This window comes from Candoia aspera, chromosome 1 (assembly GCF_035149785.1).
Source record: "Candoia aspera isolate rCanAsp1 chromosome 1, rCanAsp1.hap2, whole genome shotgun sequence".
NCBI lineage: Eukaryota > Metazoa > Chordata > Lepidosauria > Squamata > Boidae > Candoia > Candoia aspera.
In genome coordinates, this window is record NC_086153.1 from 320,703,380 (window position 1) to 320,726,458 (window position 23,079).

Consider the following 23,079-nt stretch of genomic DNA (forward strand, 5'->3'; position numbering starts at 1 on the left):
TAGAATAACAGTACCACCAGGTGGCAGCACCTGGGAGACCTGCCCTGGGCTTGGACACTAAGCAGAATTAGGCCAGGCTAGAACTTGGATGGGAGACTATTATGGAATCCCAGGACTGTAGGCTAGAGTGAGAAGTTGAAAACATCCTGGAAAAAGCCAGTGACAAACTACTTTGGCACTATTGGCAAGAAAAGTGTACAACTGTGTTTTCATAATCAGCAGGTGAGCTGAACTAAAAATGTCTTTATATTTTTATTACAGTACTGAATTTACATTCCAGGAGGTGAAAAAAATGTACACCTCTCTATAAATAACTGATTTTTTACATATTCAGTTGAGAAGTTGAATGTATTTTAAAGTTAAATATTTATTGTTAAGCTAAAACTTCATCTTGTTTTAATAAATATTTACCTCTTTTTCCCTGAATACCATTCAATGAAGAACCAATGCAGAATGAGAGGTAGCATTGCCATAAAGCCAAGATAAAGCCAATCATAGCGTTCTGGAGATCCCATACATTGCTGGCAGATTTTATAGGCATCACTTCTTTGTCCTCTGGGACATACCTGGAAAGTTTTATCACAATTCATTTTATAAAGGCTTTACTTAATTTATACAGCCTACCCATATCAACAGATATCCAATCAGGTTAAAATTACAGTCTGAGATACAATCACTGAGATACGAAGATTGAGCAAATGAAGTCTTCTCTTGGTATCAAAGGGACACTCCTGTTGGCTACATCCTGGCCTTCCAGAGTGGGACATTTTACTACTGGGATGCCATAGCTATAAAACCTTTCTCTTTCATCTCCACATAATGTGCTGTTCTCAATGGAGAAACATAGGGAAAAAAATCTTTTGGCAGAGTTATGACAGTTAGGCAGATTGTAAACAGTGAATACTTCCTCAAATATTGTGGCTACTCACTCCCTTTGGCTTTTAGTACTCTGGGGTCCTAATAATAATTAAAATCTATAAAAGCAATTCAAGCCAGACATTCAGCCCAACCTTTTACCTAGTCATGTCCAATAACAGTTATAAAATGCAACACAGCCTTGTTTTAAATATTCTGAAAAATTTCCAAAACTACAACTTACCCCACAATCACCATGAATTTCAGTTCCATTTATAATTTCTACTGTTCTTCCACAATAAAGTCCAAGGCAGTCTGGCTGAATATCTACAGCTTACACACAAAAAAAGTGAATAATTCTTGAATCTTTATATAATTTTTTTACCTATAAATTCTCACTGGATTTTTTGCAATCCTCCATACACCATGGTCATTATTAAATAGGTCCATTGAAATTGCACTCTACCAGCCATCATCGTTTTGGTCATGCAAGGCTTTCATATACAGTAATGCTTTTTAGTAAGCTAGAAAAAGCATGGACTAGGTTAACATCTTTAGCTGAGCCTGTGTCACATGTAGCATTCCCTGCTAACAGTAATGACAATACTGGTCAGTTTAGTAGATTTTGGCCAGAATGCAACAAGCTCAACCAAAGAGCACAACTACCCCATGCCAGATTTCTATTAATACCCTGGTCCCAGTTCCTGGGGTAAAAGCTAGGTCTTCCCAGCCTTCCAGAAGACCAACAGGGTTGGGGCTGTCCATATCTTGGGGGGAGGCTGTTCTGCAGGACAGACACCAGAACAAAGAAGACATACTTCCTATGGCCCATCAAATGCTTCACAGTTGAGACCCAGAGCATGCCCACTCTGCCCTATCTGGTGGGACAGCCAGAAACCATCTGGAAGAGGCAGTGTTACATATAACCTGGCCCCATGTTGAATGACAGCCAGAAGTCTACCAGGAGCCAGTGCTATAAGAAATATGGATTTGAAAATCAATGTTTCAAAGACAAGATAGAGAATACCTGCACATTATAAATGAATGGCAAAATAACTAGAGAAGCAAATGTATTTCTTAACATGGTGGAATGTTTATCAAAGGTGAAAAAAATGGAGAAGTTTTAAGACATGCAAATTCTTGTAGAAAGGTAGTGGGTAATATATGATATGTTGCAAGGAATAAATGCATGAATGTCTGTCAAAAGAAACCAAAATAGCTGTGTATGGGAGTCTCATTCTGCCTTCTTTAGTATAGGGAAATGGGAACTGAGTATGTCATAAGAAGCAGAAAAATAAGCTGAATGCAGTGGGAATGAGATACTTAGAACATATTTGTAGAGAAACAAAAAGACATAGGGTTAATAAAATAAGGAAAGATAGGCAAAGCAAATATAAGAAGAGTGAGTGGGTCAAGAGGAAGGGGGAGAAAGTCATGATTGGATGGAGTTATGAGATCCTCAAAATGAAAGGTGAGAAGTTTAAAGAACAAAAGATAATGCATATGGTGGAAGCAAGGATAGTTTGCAAAGATAGACTGATATAGAGAGATATAGATTTATATTTCCTTTTCTTAATATACTTTTAATTCCTTTGGCTTCTTTTTTCCTACCCTCTGTCTGAACTTTGCTTAATGTTGCTCAGCCCTTTGCTTAATGTTGCTCAGGGAGTACCATGATGGGAACTATGCATTTTCTTACTTTACTAGTTTTATATTCATCTTTGCCCTTAAGTCACACAACATTCAGGTACACACAGTACCTGAAAATAGAATCCCATTCTAATTATAAAGAAGTGAGAAAGAGAAAAAATCTACAAAAAGCCTGGAATAATGACTAAATTTAAGGAAAGAGAGAGAGGTAGCAGAACCAGAAAATTATATATGCTGTACCATAAACATACATGAGACATTTGAGAGAATGGGATCGATCGTGACATCTCTCTTGCCTCTTGCATACATTTAACACAATTTGTTAACCTATTCATGAACTATACGTACATGGCTTTTTTCACAGCTCAGGACAGATACACACAGAAAGCCAATTCTTGCTCTGTGTGCACCGCTTTGCCCTAATGATCTAGCTTTTATTACTGTTGGTTGTGAAGGACCTGCTTTTATATATTCATACCACACCAAGCAGATATACAGCTCCTTCAAATTTTGAAAGGCCTTTTGGCTCCATTGTTTTTAAAAATATTCTGTATAACCTGGCTGAAAATTCGACGGTGTGCAAAACTAAGCTGTTTCCGGCGCTTTGCTCGGTGGTCGTGCAATCGACACTTTTCTGTAGGGCGAACTTCTCTAGGGATGATGGTTAGACTGCTCGGGACCCAGCCCTGCCCTCTGTCAACTGAGGGAGTGAGTTGCGTTCAAGCTACAAACAAACCCGGTGCTATTGTTCCTAATAAACTGGTCTGCGTGGCCCGTCAAGCTACAGGCAAAATTAACACTGGCCACAATCACGGCGAGACCTTCCCCGCAACTCAGACTCACCCATCTTGGTCCAGTCCGGCTGCCACGGAAGGACGACAAAGACTCGGGGTTTTGACAGCACTCAAATATCCAGCCAATCAGCTCTCGACTCAGCTGCCGCAACCGCTTACTGATTCGATCGTCTGCTTGCCCTTAAGTGGGTGGGGAAGCCGAACCCACAAGCTGTCACTTGGGTTCCGCCTCGTTAGACAAAGTTCACTTCCTACGTTGGAGGAAAGTTAACCCTGGAGGACGGAAATGACGAGATAAGAGGTAGGGCTCTTTTTGCCCGTAGAGATAGAAATAATGAAGACGCACTTCCTTAAATAGATCGCAAATCAACATCAGCCAATTTTCTCTATATATGTAAAATTTAGTCTGATGAAACTAGATCATTGAAAGACTGTGGTTTAGTTTAGTTAGTTTATATTCCCCACCAACCTGTGCCAGTGGGCAGGAGTTATGGGTGGATATCGGAAAGATGTAGTTTTGTTCTACCAGATCATGCATTATAATGTTATAAAACGAGATCCCATTTATGGGGTTATTAAAGGATCCGTTTTTTATCGAATAGATGCAACAAGAGTTAGAAGGGTTTTTTTTCTATAAACAAACACTCTGAAAATGTATTGCTCTTTTGGGACACTTTCAAACATCTGCATCTTACCGTTTATGTTTCATGGAATAAGAAAACAAATAGTTTTGAAGAAGTCAATTAAGCAACTGTTTAGCATGCATATGCAAGATGACCTACATCAGAATTACACAATATTTTTATGACTGCTGAGCAGGAACCTAACTGAACCTATTCACTTGACACAGAATATTCACTGAATTATATAAAGCAAAGATACTGGGAATTAGTTGAAAGACTAGTTAATTATTAACCTCTCAGCTGAATCAACAATGTAGCCATGGTATTAAGGAATAGGATAAATTATGATTCTGACACATTTTTTTAAAAAAAATTATTCTTGATTGTATAATACTGACTCAAAAGTAATCTAAGTTTCTTTCACTGCTTTGGAACAGTCACCTGCTGAAGATCAGGCTGGCCACCTCCTTGACAGCTTTCAGGAAATTGTTAAAATGTCAAATAACTATAGAACGGAACTAGAGAATGGAAGGTGTTCCACAATGTTTTGTCATTTATTGGGACCTAGGAAGTGCACCTTCTCTGTCTGCCCTCTGGAACAGCATCTCCCTGGCCATATGGCTCCCAACTTCATCATGTTCCGAAAGTCATTGGAAACTTGGCTTTGCTCCCAGGCCTGGGGGTTGGGTGACTCCTCTCAGTTTTTCTCTGGAGTGACTTTTCTTTCAGGGTATTGTGTCTGTTCCTTTCAAAATGCATATGGTTTTTCATTTTTGTTTTTACTTTTATTTTAAAACGCAAACTGTCCAGCAGTATTTCAGGTCAGGTAGTCACTAAATTGTCAGGTTGCAGGAGGATATAAATGCAGTAAATAAATAAATAATGCCATCTTTAAATCTTAGGTAAAAATGGGCAGAAATAGATGGTTTAATTGCCATTGAGTTTATAAGAAAAATAAATAAATGCAGTAGCAATGAATATTACTTCAAGACTGATACAGTTGCTTAGAAATAGTTCTATGCTAATACATTTAACTTATTTCAGCAGATTGCTAAGTTATTAAGCAATTTCTAAATGAAAGACAAAACTCTAGAATCTTTAAAAGTCTAAATTACAGTTATCATATGATGATTTTTTTTTAATATTCTGAGTTTTAGCGGTATAAGCATGCCTGTCTTTCAACTTCAGCTTAACCAAATCAAATAGAAACACTATAGATACAATTAAAAGGTTAAATCGAAGACCTGGTTCTGCCGGCTTGCTTGGGATGGGGAGGGTAACAGCTCCACCTGGGGGTGGTTGGCGCCATAGCATCCCCTACTGATTGTGATTCCATGTCCTCTTGGATTTTATATTCATTACCTTATTTATGTTTTTAGATTGTAACTTAGGTTTATATGTTTTTATTATTACTTTTATTGTAAACTGCCCAGAATCCCCGTTGGGGTAGATGGGTGGTGATATAAATTTAAATAATAAATAAATAAATAAATAAATAAAATAATTGAATGTAGGGGGTTGAGGGTTCTTAGAGATTATCTAGTCCAACCCCCTGCCCAGTGCAGGAATCCATTATTACAGCATCCCTGACATACGGCTGTCTAGCCTCTGTTTAAAATCTCTGGTGAAGAAGAATCCACCACCTCCAGAGGCAGTCTGTTCTATGGTTGAACAACTCTTATCTTTAAGAAACTTTTCCAGATGTCCAACTGAAATCTACTTCCTTGTACTTTAAACCCATTGTTTCTCCTCCTGTTTTCTACAACAACCCCGTACATTTTAAACATGTTAAACATGTTCTGAACGCACAGCCTATAATTCTGTGCTTTGCTTCAACCTGATTTTGCATCACATGCACTGCAGCTGGGAATACATGCTCTTGGGTCTCACTGGCTACAGGAGACACTGAATTTTAAAACACCCTTAAAACAACCTACTTTCTCTGCCACATTAACCATTACATTAATGCAGAAGAGGGTAACAGGGATGTCCATCGAAACTCAAATAAGAGAATGTATGTATCCCATTTTAGAACAGCTGCTCTAATTTCTAGTATATTTCTGGGAACAGTGCATGATGGTAATCTCTATAACATCCTTAAAGTCTTTAGCCTAGGAGACCACACACTGTCTCTTAGGAAGGCCTCCCCCACCCCACCCAGTTTGCATCCCAGTTCAGAATTCTCTTCCAGAGGAAGTATTGTATTTCTTTCCATCTCTTGATGTAGAATCGTCGTTGACAATGAGGATACCATTAGTCTACATCAGTATTTCTCAACCTTGGCAACTTTAAGATGTGCGGACTTCAACTCCCAGAATTCCCCAGCCAGCATGGCTGGCTGGGGAATTCTGGGAGTTGAAGTCCGCACATCTTAAAGTTGCCAAGGTTGAGAAACACTGGTTTACCTCAACCAATGCACGCTTGAAGTGTTACATCTATAAGACCTTTTCTGATTAAAAAAACACACCAAAGCACTGATGTAAAGATGTCATGAAGAAAAATTGATTATTTATTACAGCAATAGCTTTATAACGCCAACTCAGGTACAAAACAGCATGAAAACATTTAAGGTACCCATAATTACCTGGCTATACTATAGGTTCAACCTGAAATGTGGCCCCCGTAACCTCATTTCTGGGGGAGAAGAGTTCAGAGAAGGGGGTTAAAATCCCTGAAGCCTCCCCTAAACACAGATCCTGAGACCATCCACTTTTGAAGCCAAGTCCTCAACTTGAGAGGCCTTGGGTGGCATATGAGCTGCTGTAAGGCCTGCATTTCTGAACAGAGAAGGAAGGGAGGAAGGGATAAGAAAGGATACAAAGGGAAAAGGGGGTTGTCAAAAACATCTATTAAGTTAGATGAAATATTGGAGGAGATTGCACATATAATTTTAAAAAGGTGTGGAGGGCATTATTGCATTTTTCCTACCCATGTAATAGTGGATAAAATTATCAGTTATATCACAGATAATCTTCCAGGATTAGAATGTTCATCATATGATCGTTGTTTCCCTGGTCACTGCAGGAAGGAATCAGCTGAATTTTTTTTTTTCCCTTTCTCAAGTTTGACAGGAAGGCCTGTGTTTTTTTAATCTTGGGGGTATTATTCATGTGCTTGAGTCATCCCATCTTTCTTGGTAAATGAAAGCTGTTCTCTCAGGGCCAAGCTACTCTGCTTCATCCTTTAAGGCCAGCAACCACTTCTCTGCTACACAGAGGCTGCAGGCAGGAAGAAGGAACTAGGCCCTTCTGTTCTCCAAACCTTCCAGTTTTTTATCTAAACTCTGAAATCTGGGTGAAGACAAGACCGTTCTTCCAGCAAACTGCAAGAGAAAACTGAAAGACAGAAAAGGATGTAGCATTTTCTATTACTATCCTTTTCTCTGATCCAAATAATCTCTTTCTTGTCTCACCTGCAGAAGAGTTCTGCCTAGGTTTGGAAAATGCTCAGTACAGTGTTTGCTCTTTGGCTTCCCCCCAAGCAGAGAGGGATCTTTCTTTCTTACCATATTTCATTCTGGCCAGAGTTCAGTTTCAGCTTGAACAGCTGGATGGCAGCAGAAATTCTGTACCTCCCCGACATAGAGATACTGCTGTAGAGAAATAAGGCATTCAACCATCAAACCTCCCCTGGAAGAGCTATTCCAAAGGCAGGCCCTTGAAATAACAAAGGAGGATGTGCCTGAATCTCCATTTCTAGCCTGAAGTTTGAGCAGCACACCTGAAACCATTTAAATTAACTTGAACACTGGTAAAATGTATGTCTAGAATGGAGGACAAGGGTCTGTTTTTTAAGGATTTACTACATCCTAAGGAAGTACATGGGAGTTATCACACTTTGCAAAAAGTGTGTGCAAAAGTGAACCCCGCCACAATCTGCAAGCAACTAGTCTTCACATAAGGGTGTCTGTGGAGGTCAACAAAGTCAAGATGGTGGCCACAACAAAAGGGTGGGGCTTCAATTGCATAGTTCCAGCTACCATCTTGACTTTGACACACACATGCACTATGTAGACAACTGTGCTTCATATACTTAGACAATATATATTGGGGATCAGGCCAGTGCATGTTCTTGGAGGGGCTGTGGTTTCATTCATTTCACTAATGTTCAATTTATTTCCTGCCTTTTGTATAGTTCAAGGGGTTGCACAAAGGGTTCCCTCCTTCCATTTTCCCCCACAACAACCACTGTACGAGGTAGGATGGGCAGAGAGATGGCAACTGGCCCAAAGTCACCTAGGAAGCTTCCTTGGCTGAGGGTGTGCTAGCATCTAGGTCTGTGCGGTGCCAATCCAACACCTTCACCATTAGCCCACTTACCTACATATTGTGGTGCAGGTTTTGTTCCCTTTTTTTCGTGTGTGTGCGTGTGTGTAATACACAAGCAGGACTGTCAATCATCAGCCTGCTATTCTCCTCCAGCCTTACAGTTTCTTCCTCTGTCCTCCAGCAAGGGTAGAGAGGCTTCTGCACGAACTCAACAGGTCTAGCTCGTCTTAGCTGAGCTCAAAATGCAGGATCAGGCCCAATTAGTATTTGGATGGGAGACCACAAGGAGATCCTAGGGCTGCAAGCTCAGCAGGGAAGTTAAAAAAAAAACTATTGAGGAAGCCAAAGCAATCCACTACTGCATTATTGCCCCCAAAATTACATGGATGGATTTATTCAATTTTTATTTATTTATTAGATTTATCACCGCCCATCTCCCTCCCAAGGAGGGACTCTGGGCCCTTTACAATAAAATATTTATTATTATTATTTATTTATTAAATTTAGCCACTGCCCATCGCCCCCCGAAGATATAAACATTTAAAACTTTTAAAATCATCTTACTTTTTCATGAATACAGAATATTACATAAGTTTAACCCCATCCTGTTTTGCCATCCCAATGTCCCGTTTTTGTCTCAAGGAAATATGGTCAGCCTAGCATAAACTCAACAACTGAAGTGAATATTTGTAGCTCAGGGTTGAACTGTGGAGTCCTTGGTGCTCTCTGAGCCTTCTTGTTTTCTTGCAGACATTTCATTGCCAGACTAGGCAACATCTTTAGCGCAAAGAGGGAGTGGGCCTTGCTCTCAGTTTATATACTCTGGCTTGCCCTGCTTGTGCTGGTAGGGGTGTTGTTCTCTCTTTGGGAGTTCTTTGATTGGGCTGTTGTTTGCTGCTTGATTTACCTCTATGTGTGTTGATGGCTGCTTTACTGCTTACTTGAGGACAAAGAAACTTACACCCCAGTGAACACCAATCCCATATAGAAACTGGGCAACCAGGTAAAAAGAATTCTCAATCTCACCAAGAAAGGCCAAATTACACAAGAAGAACAGAGGCGGATGAAAAGCAGTGGACCCATCCTCCCACATTTCTACGGATGCCCCAAGACACACAAGCCGGGCACATCACTTCGGCCCATTGTATCATTACCAGGGACTCCCGCATATAACATAGCTCAGAGACCTTACAGAGAAGAGTGAACATTCGATCAACTCCCCACTACAGTGCCTCCAGAAAATCAAAAACATAAAAATAGAAGATGAGATCATGGTATCATTCGACGTTACAGCTCTCTTCACATCCATAGACCCGGCACTAGCGAAAGAATCTAGGGCTGCAGTTCTGCAAAACACACCTGACCTAGCCAAATACACCAAAATAGAAATACCCAGGACAATGGACCTCATCAACCTCTGCCTTACAACCTACTTTCAGTTTGATGGAGAAATATACCAACAGATCAAAGGAACACCCATGGGATCACTGATTTCAGGACTTACAGCAGAGATCGTAATGCAGCATCTGGAAAGGATAGCACTCTCACACATACAACCCAAAGTATGGATCTGGTATGTAGATGACACTTTTGTCATAATACGAAAGAAACAACTGGAAGAAACTCACAAAACCATCAATAACATATTTAATGGAATGAAATTCACAAGGGAGGAAGAAAACAACTCACTACCATTCCTGGACATCCTCATCAGTAGAGGAAATGATGGTAAGTTAGAAACACAAGTCTACAGGAAAGCTACCCACACCAACCAAGTGCTCCACTACCAAAGTAACAATCCAACCTCCCACAAGAGAAGCTGTGTAAGAACATTATTCAGACAAGCACTTACACACTGCAGCAACCCAGAACACCAGAAAAAAAGAAAAAGATCATCTCTACAGCATCTTCCAACAAAATGGATACCCGCTCAACTTTATCAAAAAGTGCCTCACCACCCAACCCACTACAGCCCAACCAATGGAAACGATGAAAAAGATAACACTTCCATACATCAGAAACATCTCAGAAACCACCAACAGACTGTTACAACCACATGGCATCACCGTAGCACATAAACCAACTAAAACTCTTCAAAACATATTAAGCAACCCAAAAGACCCAATAGCCCAAGAAGAAAAAACTGGAGTTATTTACAACATACAATGCAAAGACTGTAACAGCCACTATGTAAGACAGACAGGCAGAAGACTAGCAGAAAGCATCCACGAACATCAACTAGCAGTCAGAAGACACAATGAGAACTCCTTAATCTCACAACACATGGACAGACTCAACCATAGTTTCAACTGGGAAACTGTGAGCATCCTAAGCCAAGCCAAATCCAAAAACGCCGGAGAATTCCTGGAAGCCTGGCACTCAGACCAAGCAGACATCAACAGACACATAGAGGTAAACAACATTTACGTACCATTCAAAAGAGACAATAGAAAAGCCAAAAGACCAGTACACTCCCTTGCCAGCAATCAACACCCAGATATGCAAAAGTCAACACTAAGATTAACACCGGATGAACCATCAAACAGCACAATACACCTGAATCAAGGAACTATTAACTCAGGCAATCAGCCAAGCAGCAAACAACAGCCCAATCAAAGAACTCCCAAGGAGAGAACAACACCCCTACCAACACAAGCAGGGCAAGCCACGGTATATAAACTGAGAGCAAGGCCCACTCCCTCTTTGCACTGAAGATGTTGCCGAGCCTGGCAATGAAACGTCTGCAAGAAAACAACAAGGCTCAGAGAGCACCAAGGACTCCATAAACTCAACATTTAGATTCCATTATATCACCAACGATCAACATAACAAGGAATGAAAAGCCAGTACATATTAAACCCAGAAGTACAAACAAAACAGTAGTCGTCCATGACGCTTCCTTTCCTCTTTACGTTTACCTCACTAACCCTGTACCCATCAATCTTATCACCCAATAGCTGAATCTTAAGGGAATTTAAAAAAACAAGTTCTTCCACCCAATCCGTTTCATGAAGAGTCCTCCACCCGGCCAATCAGCAACAGCGCGCTTGGCTTTCTCATTGCGACGACGCCCGCCCCATTCGCCACGCGTTGGTGGGCGGGCCAGAGTTGGGGAGGCGGCGCTTGTCTAAGTCGTCTGTTGTCGTTGAGGTTAAGAAAAGTCGCTCAAAATGTCTGCGGGCGATCGCGGTGATTGGCTGCCCCCACGCGCGCCAGGCAGCCCGACTATCCGCACCGTGGAGATGCACGCGGGAGGAGAGCCGCTCCGGGTGGTGGTGCCGGGCGCGTTGGGACTGCTGGAGCCCGCACCTGGGTTGCCTCTCCTGACTCGGCGGCGGCGCCTCCTGGACTCCCCGGAGCTGGACGCTGTGAGGCGGCTGTTGATGCACGAACCCCGCGGACACCGCGACATGTACGGCGCGGTGCTGGTGCCCAGCGAGGTGCCCGGAGCCGCCGTCGGAGCCCTTTTCGTGCACAACGACGGCGCGAGCTCCATGTGCGGCCACGCCGTCCTTTGCCTGGGCCGCTTTGCTGTCGACTACGGCCTCTGCCAGCCCTCCCCTTCTCCCGGGGAGACTGCCGTCGCCATTCACTGCCCCTGCGGGCCCGTCACTGCTTTTGCATCCTGGGATGGGCAGCGCAGTGGAAGTCGCGTTCGCTTCCACAGCGTGCCCGCCTTCGCCGCGGCTACCGGTAGGGATACGGGTGTCCTGTTGGGGGTCGACCTTTGCGGTCCCTGCTGGCCCTTTCCTGACCCACTCTTGGACTAAGACTTGTTTCCCCACTAAAGCAATTTCCAGAAGTCTGTGGACTTCAGCTCCCAGAATTCTAGGCAGTGGCCATGTTGGCTCTGGAATACTGGGAGTTGGAGTTCACAACTGTGGAAGATGCCTGGTTGAGAAATACTGACTTGTTACCCTTCCTTGACTCCAGCTGCATTTATTTAGTTATCTAAGTTTATACAGCTGCCCATCTCATTTCATTCTAGGCAGCTCACAAGTTAAAACAGCAAAGACAAACTTGTATAAATTAAAAGCGTGGGAAAGTGCCAGCCTACAGCTTACAGACAATGCAACCATCTTGCAGGGTCCCCGTGTCCCCCAGGGTTGATGGCACAGCCATGCCTTCAGGGACTTCCTAAGGTCAACAAGGTTGGGGCCAATGCCACCTCTGGAGATGATGTTCCAGAGGGCAGGTGCAACAGCAGAAAAGGCTCTCCTCCTGTGTCCCACCGGATGGAACTCTTTGTAGACGGGGCCTGCAACATGCCCCTTCTGCCAAATCTTTTGGGATGGGTAGATGTAACAGAGGGGAGGCGGTCCCTCAAATAAACCAGCCCCATGCCATGTAGACCTTTATAGGTCATAACAAGCACCTTGAATTGAACCCAGAAGCAAACTGCCAACCGTTGCAGCTTGTGAAGCTGAGGTGTAACATGCACTGATCTTAGAGTGCACATAACTTCCTGCGCCACTACATTTTGCACCAGTTGTAGCTTCTGGATGCTCTTCAAGGGCAGCCCCATGTAGAGGGTATTATAGTAATTCATCTGGGAGGTGACAGGTGTGAATTTAGGTTTGCTGTCTTGGTCAAGTGGCCAACAGAAGGCTACTGTTTTTTCCATCATGTGAAGAAAGCAGGCATTAAATTCAAATGGAAAGAAGGTTGTCCTTAAAATATGTAATGTGTAGGATGGCCAGAGAAAAAGCTTGATTGTTCCAAATATTAGTCATCTTACCCAATTTAATAGCTGTCTATATTGCCATCACTAGAACTGAACTAATCTGTCAAATTCAGTTTCTTGGTTTCCATTCATGGATCTGTCCCATTTTCGCATTGGTTTGTGAATTCTTTTAACATTTTTGCATGGAAATTGGATAGATAGACAGACTTTTATTGTCATTTCTCTATATACCAAAGTGTACATTAAAATGAAATTTCGTTGCATTGGCTCAAGCAATAAAATAAGAATACCATAATTATTACAATATGTAATATACATTCTTTACCCACTGCACTCCTCTAATCTTTATCCTAATAAATATCAGTCCTACACCCAGCATGTGTACCCATGGAGTTAGAAGGGATTATTAAGAGTTCAGGAGTCTAATAGCCCAGGGGACAAAACTGTTGCCTAATCTAGCTGTTCTACATCGGATGCATTTCTATGTGAATGCTGGTATAAAAATATGAAATTTAACAAATTGGTTCACATTAAAATGCAAATTAAATTTATTCATCTGTACTCAGCTACTTTTGGTACAAATATTACCCTCTTGTTTACTATCCTGACATTATTTTACATTATGAAGTATGTTTAGTTTCTGTACCAACCCTTGTTAAAGGCCACCCATATTCAATTTGCTTTCTTATTTTGTTGGTGCAAGCATTGTCATCCATGTCTATGGAGAAGATGGTCAAAATGCTACTGGGGAGGAACAGAGGATGAGTTCAACTAGCCCCAGACGTGATGACGCAGCTAGCTCAAAGCCGAAAGGACGGCTAGCGGCCGATGGTGCTGGTGGTGAACGGCGAATCCGATGTTCTAAGGATCAACACACCACTGGAACCTGGAATGTAAGATCTATGAGCCAGGGCAAATTGGATGTGGTTATTGGGGAGATGTCAAGATTAAAGATAGACATTTTGGGCGTCAGTGAACTGAAATGGACTGGAATGGGCCACTTCACATCAAATGACCACAGAAGAAATGGAGTAGCCTTCATAATTCATAGTAAAGAGGCTAAAGCAGTGCTTGGATACAATCCAAAAAATGATAGAATGATCTCAATTCGAATTCAGGGCAAGCCATCTAACATCACAGTGATCCAAATATATGCCCCAGCCACAGATGCTGAAGAAGCTGAAGTAGAGCAGTTCTATGATGATCTGCAGCACCTACTGGACAACACGCCTAAAAGAGATTTATTTTCATCACAGGAGACTGGAATGCTAAGGTGGGCAGTCAAATGACACCTGGAATTACAGGTAAGCATGGCCTGGGAGAACAAAACGAAGCAGGACATAGGCTGATAGAATTTTGCCAAGACAACTCACTCTGCATAACAAACACTCTCTTCCAACAACCTAAGAGATGGCTTTATACATGGACTTCACCAGATGGACAACACCGAAATCAGATTGACTACATCCTTTGCAGCCAAAGGTGGCGGACATCTATACAGTCGGTAAAAACAAGACCTGGAGCTGACTGTAGTTCCGATCACGAACTTCTTCTTGCACAATTTAGGATCAGACTAAAGAGATTAGGGAAGACCCACAGATCAGCTAGATATGAGCTCACTAATATTCCTAAGGAATATGCAGTGGAGGTGAAGAATCGATTTAAGGGAATGGACTTAGTAGATAGGGTCCCGGAAGAACTCTGGACAGAAGTTCGCAACATTGTTCAGGAGGCGGCAACAAAATACATCCCAAAGAAAGAAAACCAAGAAGGCAAAATGGCTGTCTGCTGAGACACTAGAAGTAGCCCAAGAAAGAAGGAAAGCAAAAGGCAACAGTGATAGGGGGAGATATGCCCAATTAAATGCAAAATTCCAGAGGTTAGCCAGAAGAGATAAGGAATTATTTTTAAACAAGCAATGCGTGGAAGTGGAAGAAGACAATAGAATAGGAAGGACAAGAGACCTCTTCCAGAAAATTAGAAACATCGGAGGTAAATTCCAGGCAAAAATGGGCATGATCAAAAACAAAGATGGCAAGGACCTAACAGAAGAAGAAGAGATCAAGAAAAGGTGGTAAGAATATACAGAAGACCTGTATGGGAAGGATAACAATATCGGGGATAGCTTTGATGGTGTGGTCAGTGAGCTAGAGCCAGACATCCTGAAGAGTGAGGTTGAGTGGGCCTTAAGAAGCATTGCTAATAACAAGGCAGCAGGAGACGACGGCATCCCAGCTGAACTGTTCAAAATCTTGCAAGATGATGCTGTCAAGGTAATGCATGCTATATGCCAGCAAATTTGGAAAACACAAGAATGGCCATCAGATTGGAAAAAATCAACTTATATCCCCATACCAAAAAAGGGGAACACTAAAGAATGTTCAAACCGTTGAACAGTGGCACTCATTTCACATGCCAGTAAGGTAATGCTCAAGATCCTGCAAGGTAGACTTCAGCAATTCATGGAGCGAGAATTGCCAGATGTACAAGCTGGGTTTAGAAAAGGCAGAGGAACTAGGGACCAAATTGCCAATATCTGCTGGATAATGGAAACAGCCAGGAAGTTTCAGAAAAACATCTATTTCTGTTTTATTGACTATTCTAAAGCCTTTGACTGTGTGGACCATAACAAATTGTGGCAAGTTCTTAGTGGTATGGGGATACCAAGTCATCTTGTATGCTTCCTGAAGAATCTGTATAACGAACAAGTAGCAACAGTAAGAACAGACCACAGAACAACGGACTGGTTAAGACTGGGAAAGGAGTACGGCAGGGCTGTATACTCTCACCCTACCTATTCAACTTGTACGCAAAACACATCATGCGACATGCTGGGCTTGAGGAATCCAAGGCTGGAGTTAAAATTGCTGAAAGAAACATTAACAATCTCACATACGCAGATGATACCACTTTGATGGCTGAAAGCGAAGAGGAACCGAGGAGCCTTATGATGAAGGTGAAAGAAGAAAGTGCAAAAGCTGGCTTACAGCTAAACCTCAAAAAAAACCAAGATTATGGCACCAGCTTGATTGATAACTGGCAAATAGAGGGAGAAAATGTAGAAGCAGTGAAAGACTTTGTATTTCTAGGTGCAAAGATTACTGCAGATGCTGACTACAGTCAGGAAATCAGAAGACCCTTAATCCTTGGGAGAAGAGCAATGACAAATCTCGATAAAATAGTTAAGAGCAGAGACATCACACTGACAACAAAGGTCCGCATAGTTAAAGCAATGGTGTTCCCCATAGTAACATATGGCTGTGAGAGCTGGACCATAAGGAAGGCTGAGAGAAGGAAGATAGATGATTTTGAACTGTGGTGTTGGAGGAAAATTCTGAGAGTGCCTTGGACTGCAAGAAGATCAAACCAGTCCATCCTCCAGGAAATAAAGCCAGACTGCTCACTTGAGGGAATGATATTAAAGGCAAAACTGAAATACTTTGGCCACATAATGAGAAGACAGGACACCCTGGAGAAGGTGCTGATGCTAGGGAGAGTGGAGGGCAAAAGGAAGAGGGGCCGACCAAGGGCAAGATGGATGGATGATATTCTAGAGGTGACGGACTCATCCCTGGGGGAGCTGGGGTTGTTGATGACCGACAGGAAGTTCTGGCGTGGGCTAGTCCATGAAGTCACGAAGAGTCGGAAGCGACTAAACAAATAAACAACAACAATCTCCAGTGAGTTTGCTGGGGTTTTCTCTGTTATAAGCATGCTCTGAGTTGCAATTAAATTACTGTTCAATCAATCTTCTGGTCATATTGTTTTGGTTACATACATTTATTAGTTATATTCGCTGTTTAGCCGTCTTTGTTAGTATACCAAGATTTACTTTTTACCCAAAGAGATTTCCTCTCCATTTCCATGAATATTTGAGCAGTTTTCTCAACACTATTAGACCCAACTGTGCTATTGAGTACCAAACCAACATTTTCAGACTGGATTGTGATGTTCTATAGGAGGATGCTGTAGCCTCTCCTCTTCCTGTGGGAGAAGGCAAGAAATTGATGCGTATAATCCATTATGAGAGCTAGTTTCAGGTGAACCTTAGCTAAGATAAGAACTCTTCTGAATTAATATTTGCCCTGGAGTTTTGGTTATATTGGTATAAATCAGTGTTTCTTAAAAGTGTCATCCTAGGACCCCTGGAGGTCTCCCATGATCCTCTCAGGGATCTGCAAAATTAAAATTATTTGCCATCCTATGTTGAAAAATAATACAATATCAAATATCCCATCAGACAATCAAGGGAAGCGGTAGCAGCAGCGGATGTGTCAGTTTTAATTTTAATAGGTAAATATTGATAAAGATAGCCCATAACTAACAAAAGCTCTTTTAGGGTCCTCCATAATTTTTAAAAGTGGGAAGGGGTCCTGAGAGGAGAAAGTTTAAGAAACTGGTATAAATAATAAAGGAATAAGACCTCTATAGGTTATTCTTATAAACAGGTCCTATGGTTCTTTTCCCCTAAAGGATCATAGGAGCTAAATATTGAGAGGAGGGTAAGGCATCTCAGTTCAGTGTTGGCATCCTTACTAACATAATAATCCAATAATTCTTTGGGCACAGCTGTGAATTTTAACTGATACAAAAGTGGTATATCTCAGTTGAAAAGTTGTAAACTGGTATCTTGGCCTGCATGCTTTTGGTGATTGATAATGTAAAGCTACTGTAATTAACCCTCTTTTCTGCTGTTCCTTAGGCTTTAGCTTTGAATCTTGGAAGGAATGCTTCTCTGCACCACACTGCCTCTCATGATTACCTTAGTGAGCCTGTACGTTTTGTTTTTAAATGCACGTAGATTCCTGTATTAATCAAATAGCTCACAGTTGCCCCCATGTATGTTATCTTAACTGCTGTGTCATTGTGATTATAGTTCCTGTAATCATCTCAGTAATTTTTTACTTACTTTGCAATCTTGAAGTTCTCCTGAAGATGAAATGTCTTGTAACTCAATAACAAATTAGAAGTTGTATCTAGTATCCTGCCACTAATGTAATTTCCTCTATAAAGAAGGTTGCCAATCTCTATAAAGATTGAAGCCAGAAAAGGATGACAAAGACACAAGAAGGAAGTAGCACCATGTTTGAGGGATCTTCAGATGTTACAGAAGAATAAATATTAGTTATTTTTGTAAGGGTAGATGGGAATCGATTCCAGATTTTAAAATTCTTTTGTTTTTCTTGCCTTAAGGATAGATTATCGAGCAAAAACAAATATAAGAATAATAAGGTGATAATGTTTATAAACAGTAACTTCGTATGTCTTTTCTCTCTCCCCCGTTTTTTTCACTTGAACATCAGATATAACCATTGATGTTCCTGGCTATGGAAAAGTCCTCCTTGATGTTGGATATGGGGGTGCTTTCTATGCATTTCTCAGTGCTGAACAATTGGGCCTTGATGTATGTTCCTCGAAGATTAGGGATCTGGTAGATGCAGCATCTGCAGTAACTGAAGCTGTAAAGGCTCAGGTACGTTTCACATGGCTTTGTATTGTATTTACTAGCTAAACGCATCATTTTGCAAATCAGTGATTTGTTATTTGAAATGAAAGAAGATCAAGCTAACCCTTTCAAAATACACTGTAGGCAGGTCAGAAATAATTTTTCCAGTATAAGAATATGTCAGACAACTTTGAGTTAGAAGCAGGTTTCTGTAGTCTGGCCGCTCTGAATGAATGCAGTGCTGGGAGTGGGAACAATTATATGTTGGGGAATTCGTTGTTGGATGCCTGAATCATAAGCTTACTTTAAATACTAACTGTTGAGGAATGTCAGAGGAAGATTGCTGTTGGCATAGGAACTACAGTTTTTTGAACTTCCTTTATATATATCTTTAGCCTGTGACCAGTGCTAGATTTGATGGCTTTTGATCTAATCTTCCAGGGCTCTTCTTATGTAGAGCAGTAGAAGATCAAAATTTAAAAGAGCTCCAGCAAAAGCTGAACTATGGTATATGCAGTTATAATTCCGTGTACTGTTCTGGTCTTCTGACTGGATGGTTGCTATATTAGTCTTCTAATACCTGATTTCTTTTTTAGTCCAAATCACAATGCTCACAATAAGCATTTCCAACTAGTTTTTAATGTAAGAAATCATAGTGAAGTGCTCAAACCCCTGCCTGAGAGGGACACTGATACTACGTGCAGGTCTAACGGAGCAGTTAAACCCTTTCTCTGGTTACATTTTAATGAATATTTTTAAACTACTCCCTTTTTCCTTTTCTAGTTCAAAGTTCACCATCCTCTTATTGAAGACATGGCTTTCCTTTATGGAACTATACTGACAGATGGAAAAGATGAATTCAGTGATGAACCTACAAGTAACATATGTGTATTTGGAGATGCACAGGTAATAAAGCTCCTGACCTGTTATCTAGTAAAAGGAGCCCTTAGCTGGCTGGCCTTCCAGCTGGGCCCCTGCCCACTAGTGTTCTCAAACAACAGAAAAAATAACTTATATGTATCCACCTAGAGGCTCCTGCTTTTATCCAAGAGTCTGTGAATAGGTAGAGTCTGCAGTGTGAAAGGCAGGGGAGCCAGTTGTGTAGAACTCATAAGACCTGGATTTCTGCTTTTATCCATTGAACATTCTATTTGTCCTAGCTCTTATAAGAGAATAAATATATCTCAGTAGTTTAATTTTAGCTTAAAAATCTGTTAAGTAGTTTCAAGAAAATGACCCAGAAATTACAACAGAAGAAAGACATTTCTAGCTCTAACAAATTATCATGGATGATGCTTGATGAAGAAAGGCTCTGATGATTACCACAGAATGGGAAGTGATGCAGGAAAATTATATTTCTGTTGTGGAGCTGGTCAGCTCTCTTTAAAAAAAAGTTGAGTGGGCATATTGCTGAGGAGGGAGAGTTGTGACTCTCCAGGCTTCTAGCATGAGGCCCTTACTAATAAAAAATGCAAAACTCTTTAGTGTAAGAATGCATCAAAAAAAGGAAGGTGTACTTGCATAGCTTTTATAAAACAGTACTGTGAAAGAGAGCTACCTTTTTACCATTTCACTTTGGCCAGTTCTTGGTGATGTTTTTCATTAACCAGAAAATCAGTACAGTATGTGATTTAATTGTGGTTGAACAGCAATGTGATTGAACCTAATCAGAAGAATTTATCTCCCAAGAATTCTATGCCTGAGTTTCCTGTTCTGCCAAGAAATAAAAATTGGCATTGGCAGAGCTCTTTAAGGAGAAATGCAAATTTGGTTTTAATTAGGCAAGTACTGCCTTTTTGTAAGAGACTATAATTCCTGCAAATTTACTCAATTTCAGGTTCCTTTTAAAGGAAAGGCCAGGAAAGAGACAGGCTAATTCTGTGCTGGGGCCCCCAGCCAGGTGCAACTCCCACCCGACAGGTCCAAAAAGCCCTAGAGGGAGAGCTCTGAGGAGCGAGCAGAATGTGGTTGGAAGAAGTTGCAGAAGGGCAGTGGGCAGCAGGCATATGGGGAGGCCTGCTCCTCTTGGCTCCTGCAGTGAGCCCAGCTGCCTTGATGTGAGCTGCAGTAGTCCCTTGAGGCAGAGTGTACAGCCACTCTCTCTTTAGCCTAAGGGAGGATCTGTAATACCTGTTTAAGTCAGTACTTCTGGCTGGTGTTTTCCTGCTGGTGTTAATGAGGCACAGGCTGGACAGGATTACCTGCAGGGCTCTGAGCCTTGAGCATGATTCCCCAGCTTCAGATGTGGTTGAATTACAACTTCCAAAGCCCCAGCCAGCATGGTGGTTGGTTGGGTGTTGAAGTTCAATAATATATCTGGAGTGCCACGGATTTCTCCCTTCTGCCACAGACTTCATAAAGACAGACTTCTAATTTTATGGGCACACTCTCCATATTAATACTGAATAATAAGCTGAAGTCAAACTTATTCTAGGGTGTTTATCCCCCAAAACATAACTCTTCCCAGCATATTTGATTGGAACAATCAGCTACAAATTGAAAGTGGACAAGATACAGATATGAATAAAGGTGAAAGTGAATAGGCACAGATATGAATAAAGTTGTTGATTTGTTTTTATCACATAATGGAATGATGAACAAAAATACAGCAGATCATATATTTCTAAAATAGGTTGACCGAAGTCCTACAGGATCAGGTGTGACTGCCCGCATTGCCTTACAATACCGTAAAGGATTAATTCGGCTGAACCAGACCAGGACCTTCAGAAGCAGTTCAACTGGTTCCTTGTTCACTGGAAAAGCAATAAAGGCAAATACCAAACTTTTGGGGATGGGTGGGCAGGAAGGAGTCGGGGTAGGTTTTTTAAAAAAAAATATGGCAGGGGCTGACCGGTAGAGTTGCTTTTCCTTGGGTAGTGTTTAGGTGAACTCAAGAATTCACCTTAATTGGATTGAGTTGAGTTGATTCTCCCTCACCTTGTGGGAGAAGAAAGCCGCTTGCAAAACAGAACTTTCTCTCTCCCTGAAGCCCACATACCTTCTGGGTAGCTTTTTCCGAAGGTTGAAGGGAAGGCCTACAGAGCATTCCGCTGCAAAATGTGCCATGATTGTAGCAGGAGGAAGAAATTGTCTCGTATTGAGAGGGGCAGTTCTGTAGCACCACTGCAGCATTCCCAGTTTCGGATTTCTTTCCCACTGCAGCCCAACAGAGTGATTTTATGACGTTCGGAGAATATAAAGCACTGGGGAAGAGAAGGAAAAAATACTGTTGGCATGAGCTTACCTTATGTTCTGGTTGCATAGCATTGGGGATTGCCCAGTGTTTAGCAGGCATTTTGAATTCTCACTTAAATTTTCATTCTGGGTGCATATGCCACCTTATGTATTTGCTATTTGCAAACGCTTGTATATTACTGAACTAGTGAGCAGGCTTATTTTTTTAACCCGAAATGCTTGTTTTTCCAATCCAGGAAACTAAATGTGGTGATTACAGTGCTGTTATAGTGGAAGTCTCCGGAGAATCCTTTTATACCGGAACGTCAACCTTCACTCTTGAAGAAAATGACCCACTGAAATATGGTTTCTTTCTCAAGTAATTGCTTTCTTAATAGCCCTGATGAAAAAGATGCATTTTTGTTTAGTTTTGAATAGGGGTATTGGCCTCCGTTTCTTATTGGTAATTAATACAAAGAATGACAAACACAGTAGTGTAGCCAAAGTTAAGAATTTCCAAATTCACTACAAAATGTTTTGTTGGCAAAGAGGGACATGATGGCAAGGTGGGAAGTCATAAATATTCTTTCTCAATGTCAGAAAATTCTTGTAAGGGACGGATCTGTGGGGAATTAGAGCAATCTATGATGGTTGTTGATAAACCTATGATAGCAAAATGTAAGTAACACCAAACCAGAATTGCATTAGGTATGTTAAATATTTAAAAATAGCTTACAAAGAAATTGATCAAGGATTTCTGAGGATGACAGTACTTTTTTCGTTTACAGTGGAAATAGGGGAATTCTCTTGCTAGACTTTTTTGTGGAGGGAGGAGATACCTATTCTTTGAATTACATTATGGATATTAATTACAGAAGGCTACATTTTTTTAAAAAAACGTGGCAGTCTTAAATACTTTTACTGGGAATATAACTCATTAAGTACATTGTGACTCAGTGCTGAGTAGTCATGTAGAACTAAACAGTATGTTCTTGCCCATGTTTATGAAACAAGCTTTTATATCTGATTTTGACATTCGCTTTTCTATATAGCTATACAGTACAGGCACCATGTTGGATATGCAGAACTGTAACCAACTCCTTAAAATCAATTGAGTATAAAGATTGATGGCCAGCACATGAATTTATTAAATAAAGTGCAAATGAAAAGGTCATTTTTTTTGTTACCTTTTAAGTACACATCGCTGTTAACCTACTTAAAAGCAGATACCTTAAAAATCTGCCAGATCCTGGTATGAGTCTAGCCATGCACTGCGATGGAGGTAGGGAACCTGCATCATTCCGAACGTTGCTGAGCATCCATTTCCAGCATCTTTCAACGCTGGCCATGCTGGCTGAGTTGCCAGGAAGCTGTAATTCATCTGGAGAGCCAGAACAATTAATTGCCTGGACCAGAGCGTGTCAGATCAGGCAAGGAGGCTAGGACCACTCCACTGCTACAGTGTGGTGAGGAGGCACCACAACCAAGAAGAATTTTAGGGGGCCATCAGTGATCCTTACTATTTTTCTGTTTTTTTTTCCCATTATTTTTTTAATGGCACACTGAGAAGCGTAACGTAGAGGCC

General features: G+C 41.3%; 2 protein-coding genes across 4 annotated transcripts in view; one reads left to right on the top strand and one right to left on the bottom strand.

Moving 5' to 3' along the window:
- The window catches only part of JKAMP (JNK1/MAPK8 associated membrane protein), a 288,079-nt gene extending 284,577 nt beyond the window's left edge, over positions 1-3,502 (bottom strand). For 2 of the 3 annotated variants that reach the window (XR_010066944.1, XM_063290466.1), the window contains exons 1-3: positions 3,349-3,502; positions 1,100-1,188; positions 412-566 (exon numbers count right to left, since the gene is read on the bottom strand). Coding sequence is in view for 2 of the 3 variants with exons in the window: in XM_063290466.1 (XP_063146536.1) it covers positions 412-566; positions 1,100-1,188; positions 3,349-3,352 (248 nt within the window). In the remaining variant the exon portion in view is untranslated. The remainder of the gene's footprint in view (positions 1-411; positions 567-1,099; positions 1,189-3,348) is intronic. The other variant, XM_063290467.1, reaches the window with a different exon arrangement.
- A 7,812-nt stretch (positions 3,503-11,314) lies between these two features.
- L3HYPDH (trans-L-3-hydroxyproline dehydratase) lies at positions 11,315-22,668 on the top strand. The gene is made up of 5 exons (XM_063290468.1): positions 11,315-11,883; positions 18,178-18,347; positions 19,104-19,226; positions 20,953-21,090; positions 21,752-22,668. The coding sequence occupies exons 1-5, from the start codon at positions 11,361-11,363 to the stop codon at positions 21,875-21,877; spliced, it is 1,080 nt and encodes a 359-aa protein (XP_063146538.1). The 5' UTR covers positions 11,315-11,360; the 3' UTR covers positions 21,878-22,668.
- The last annotated feature ends 411 nt before the right edge of the window (positions 22,669-23,079 follow it).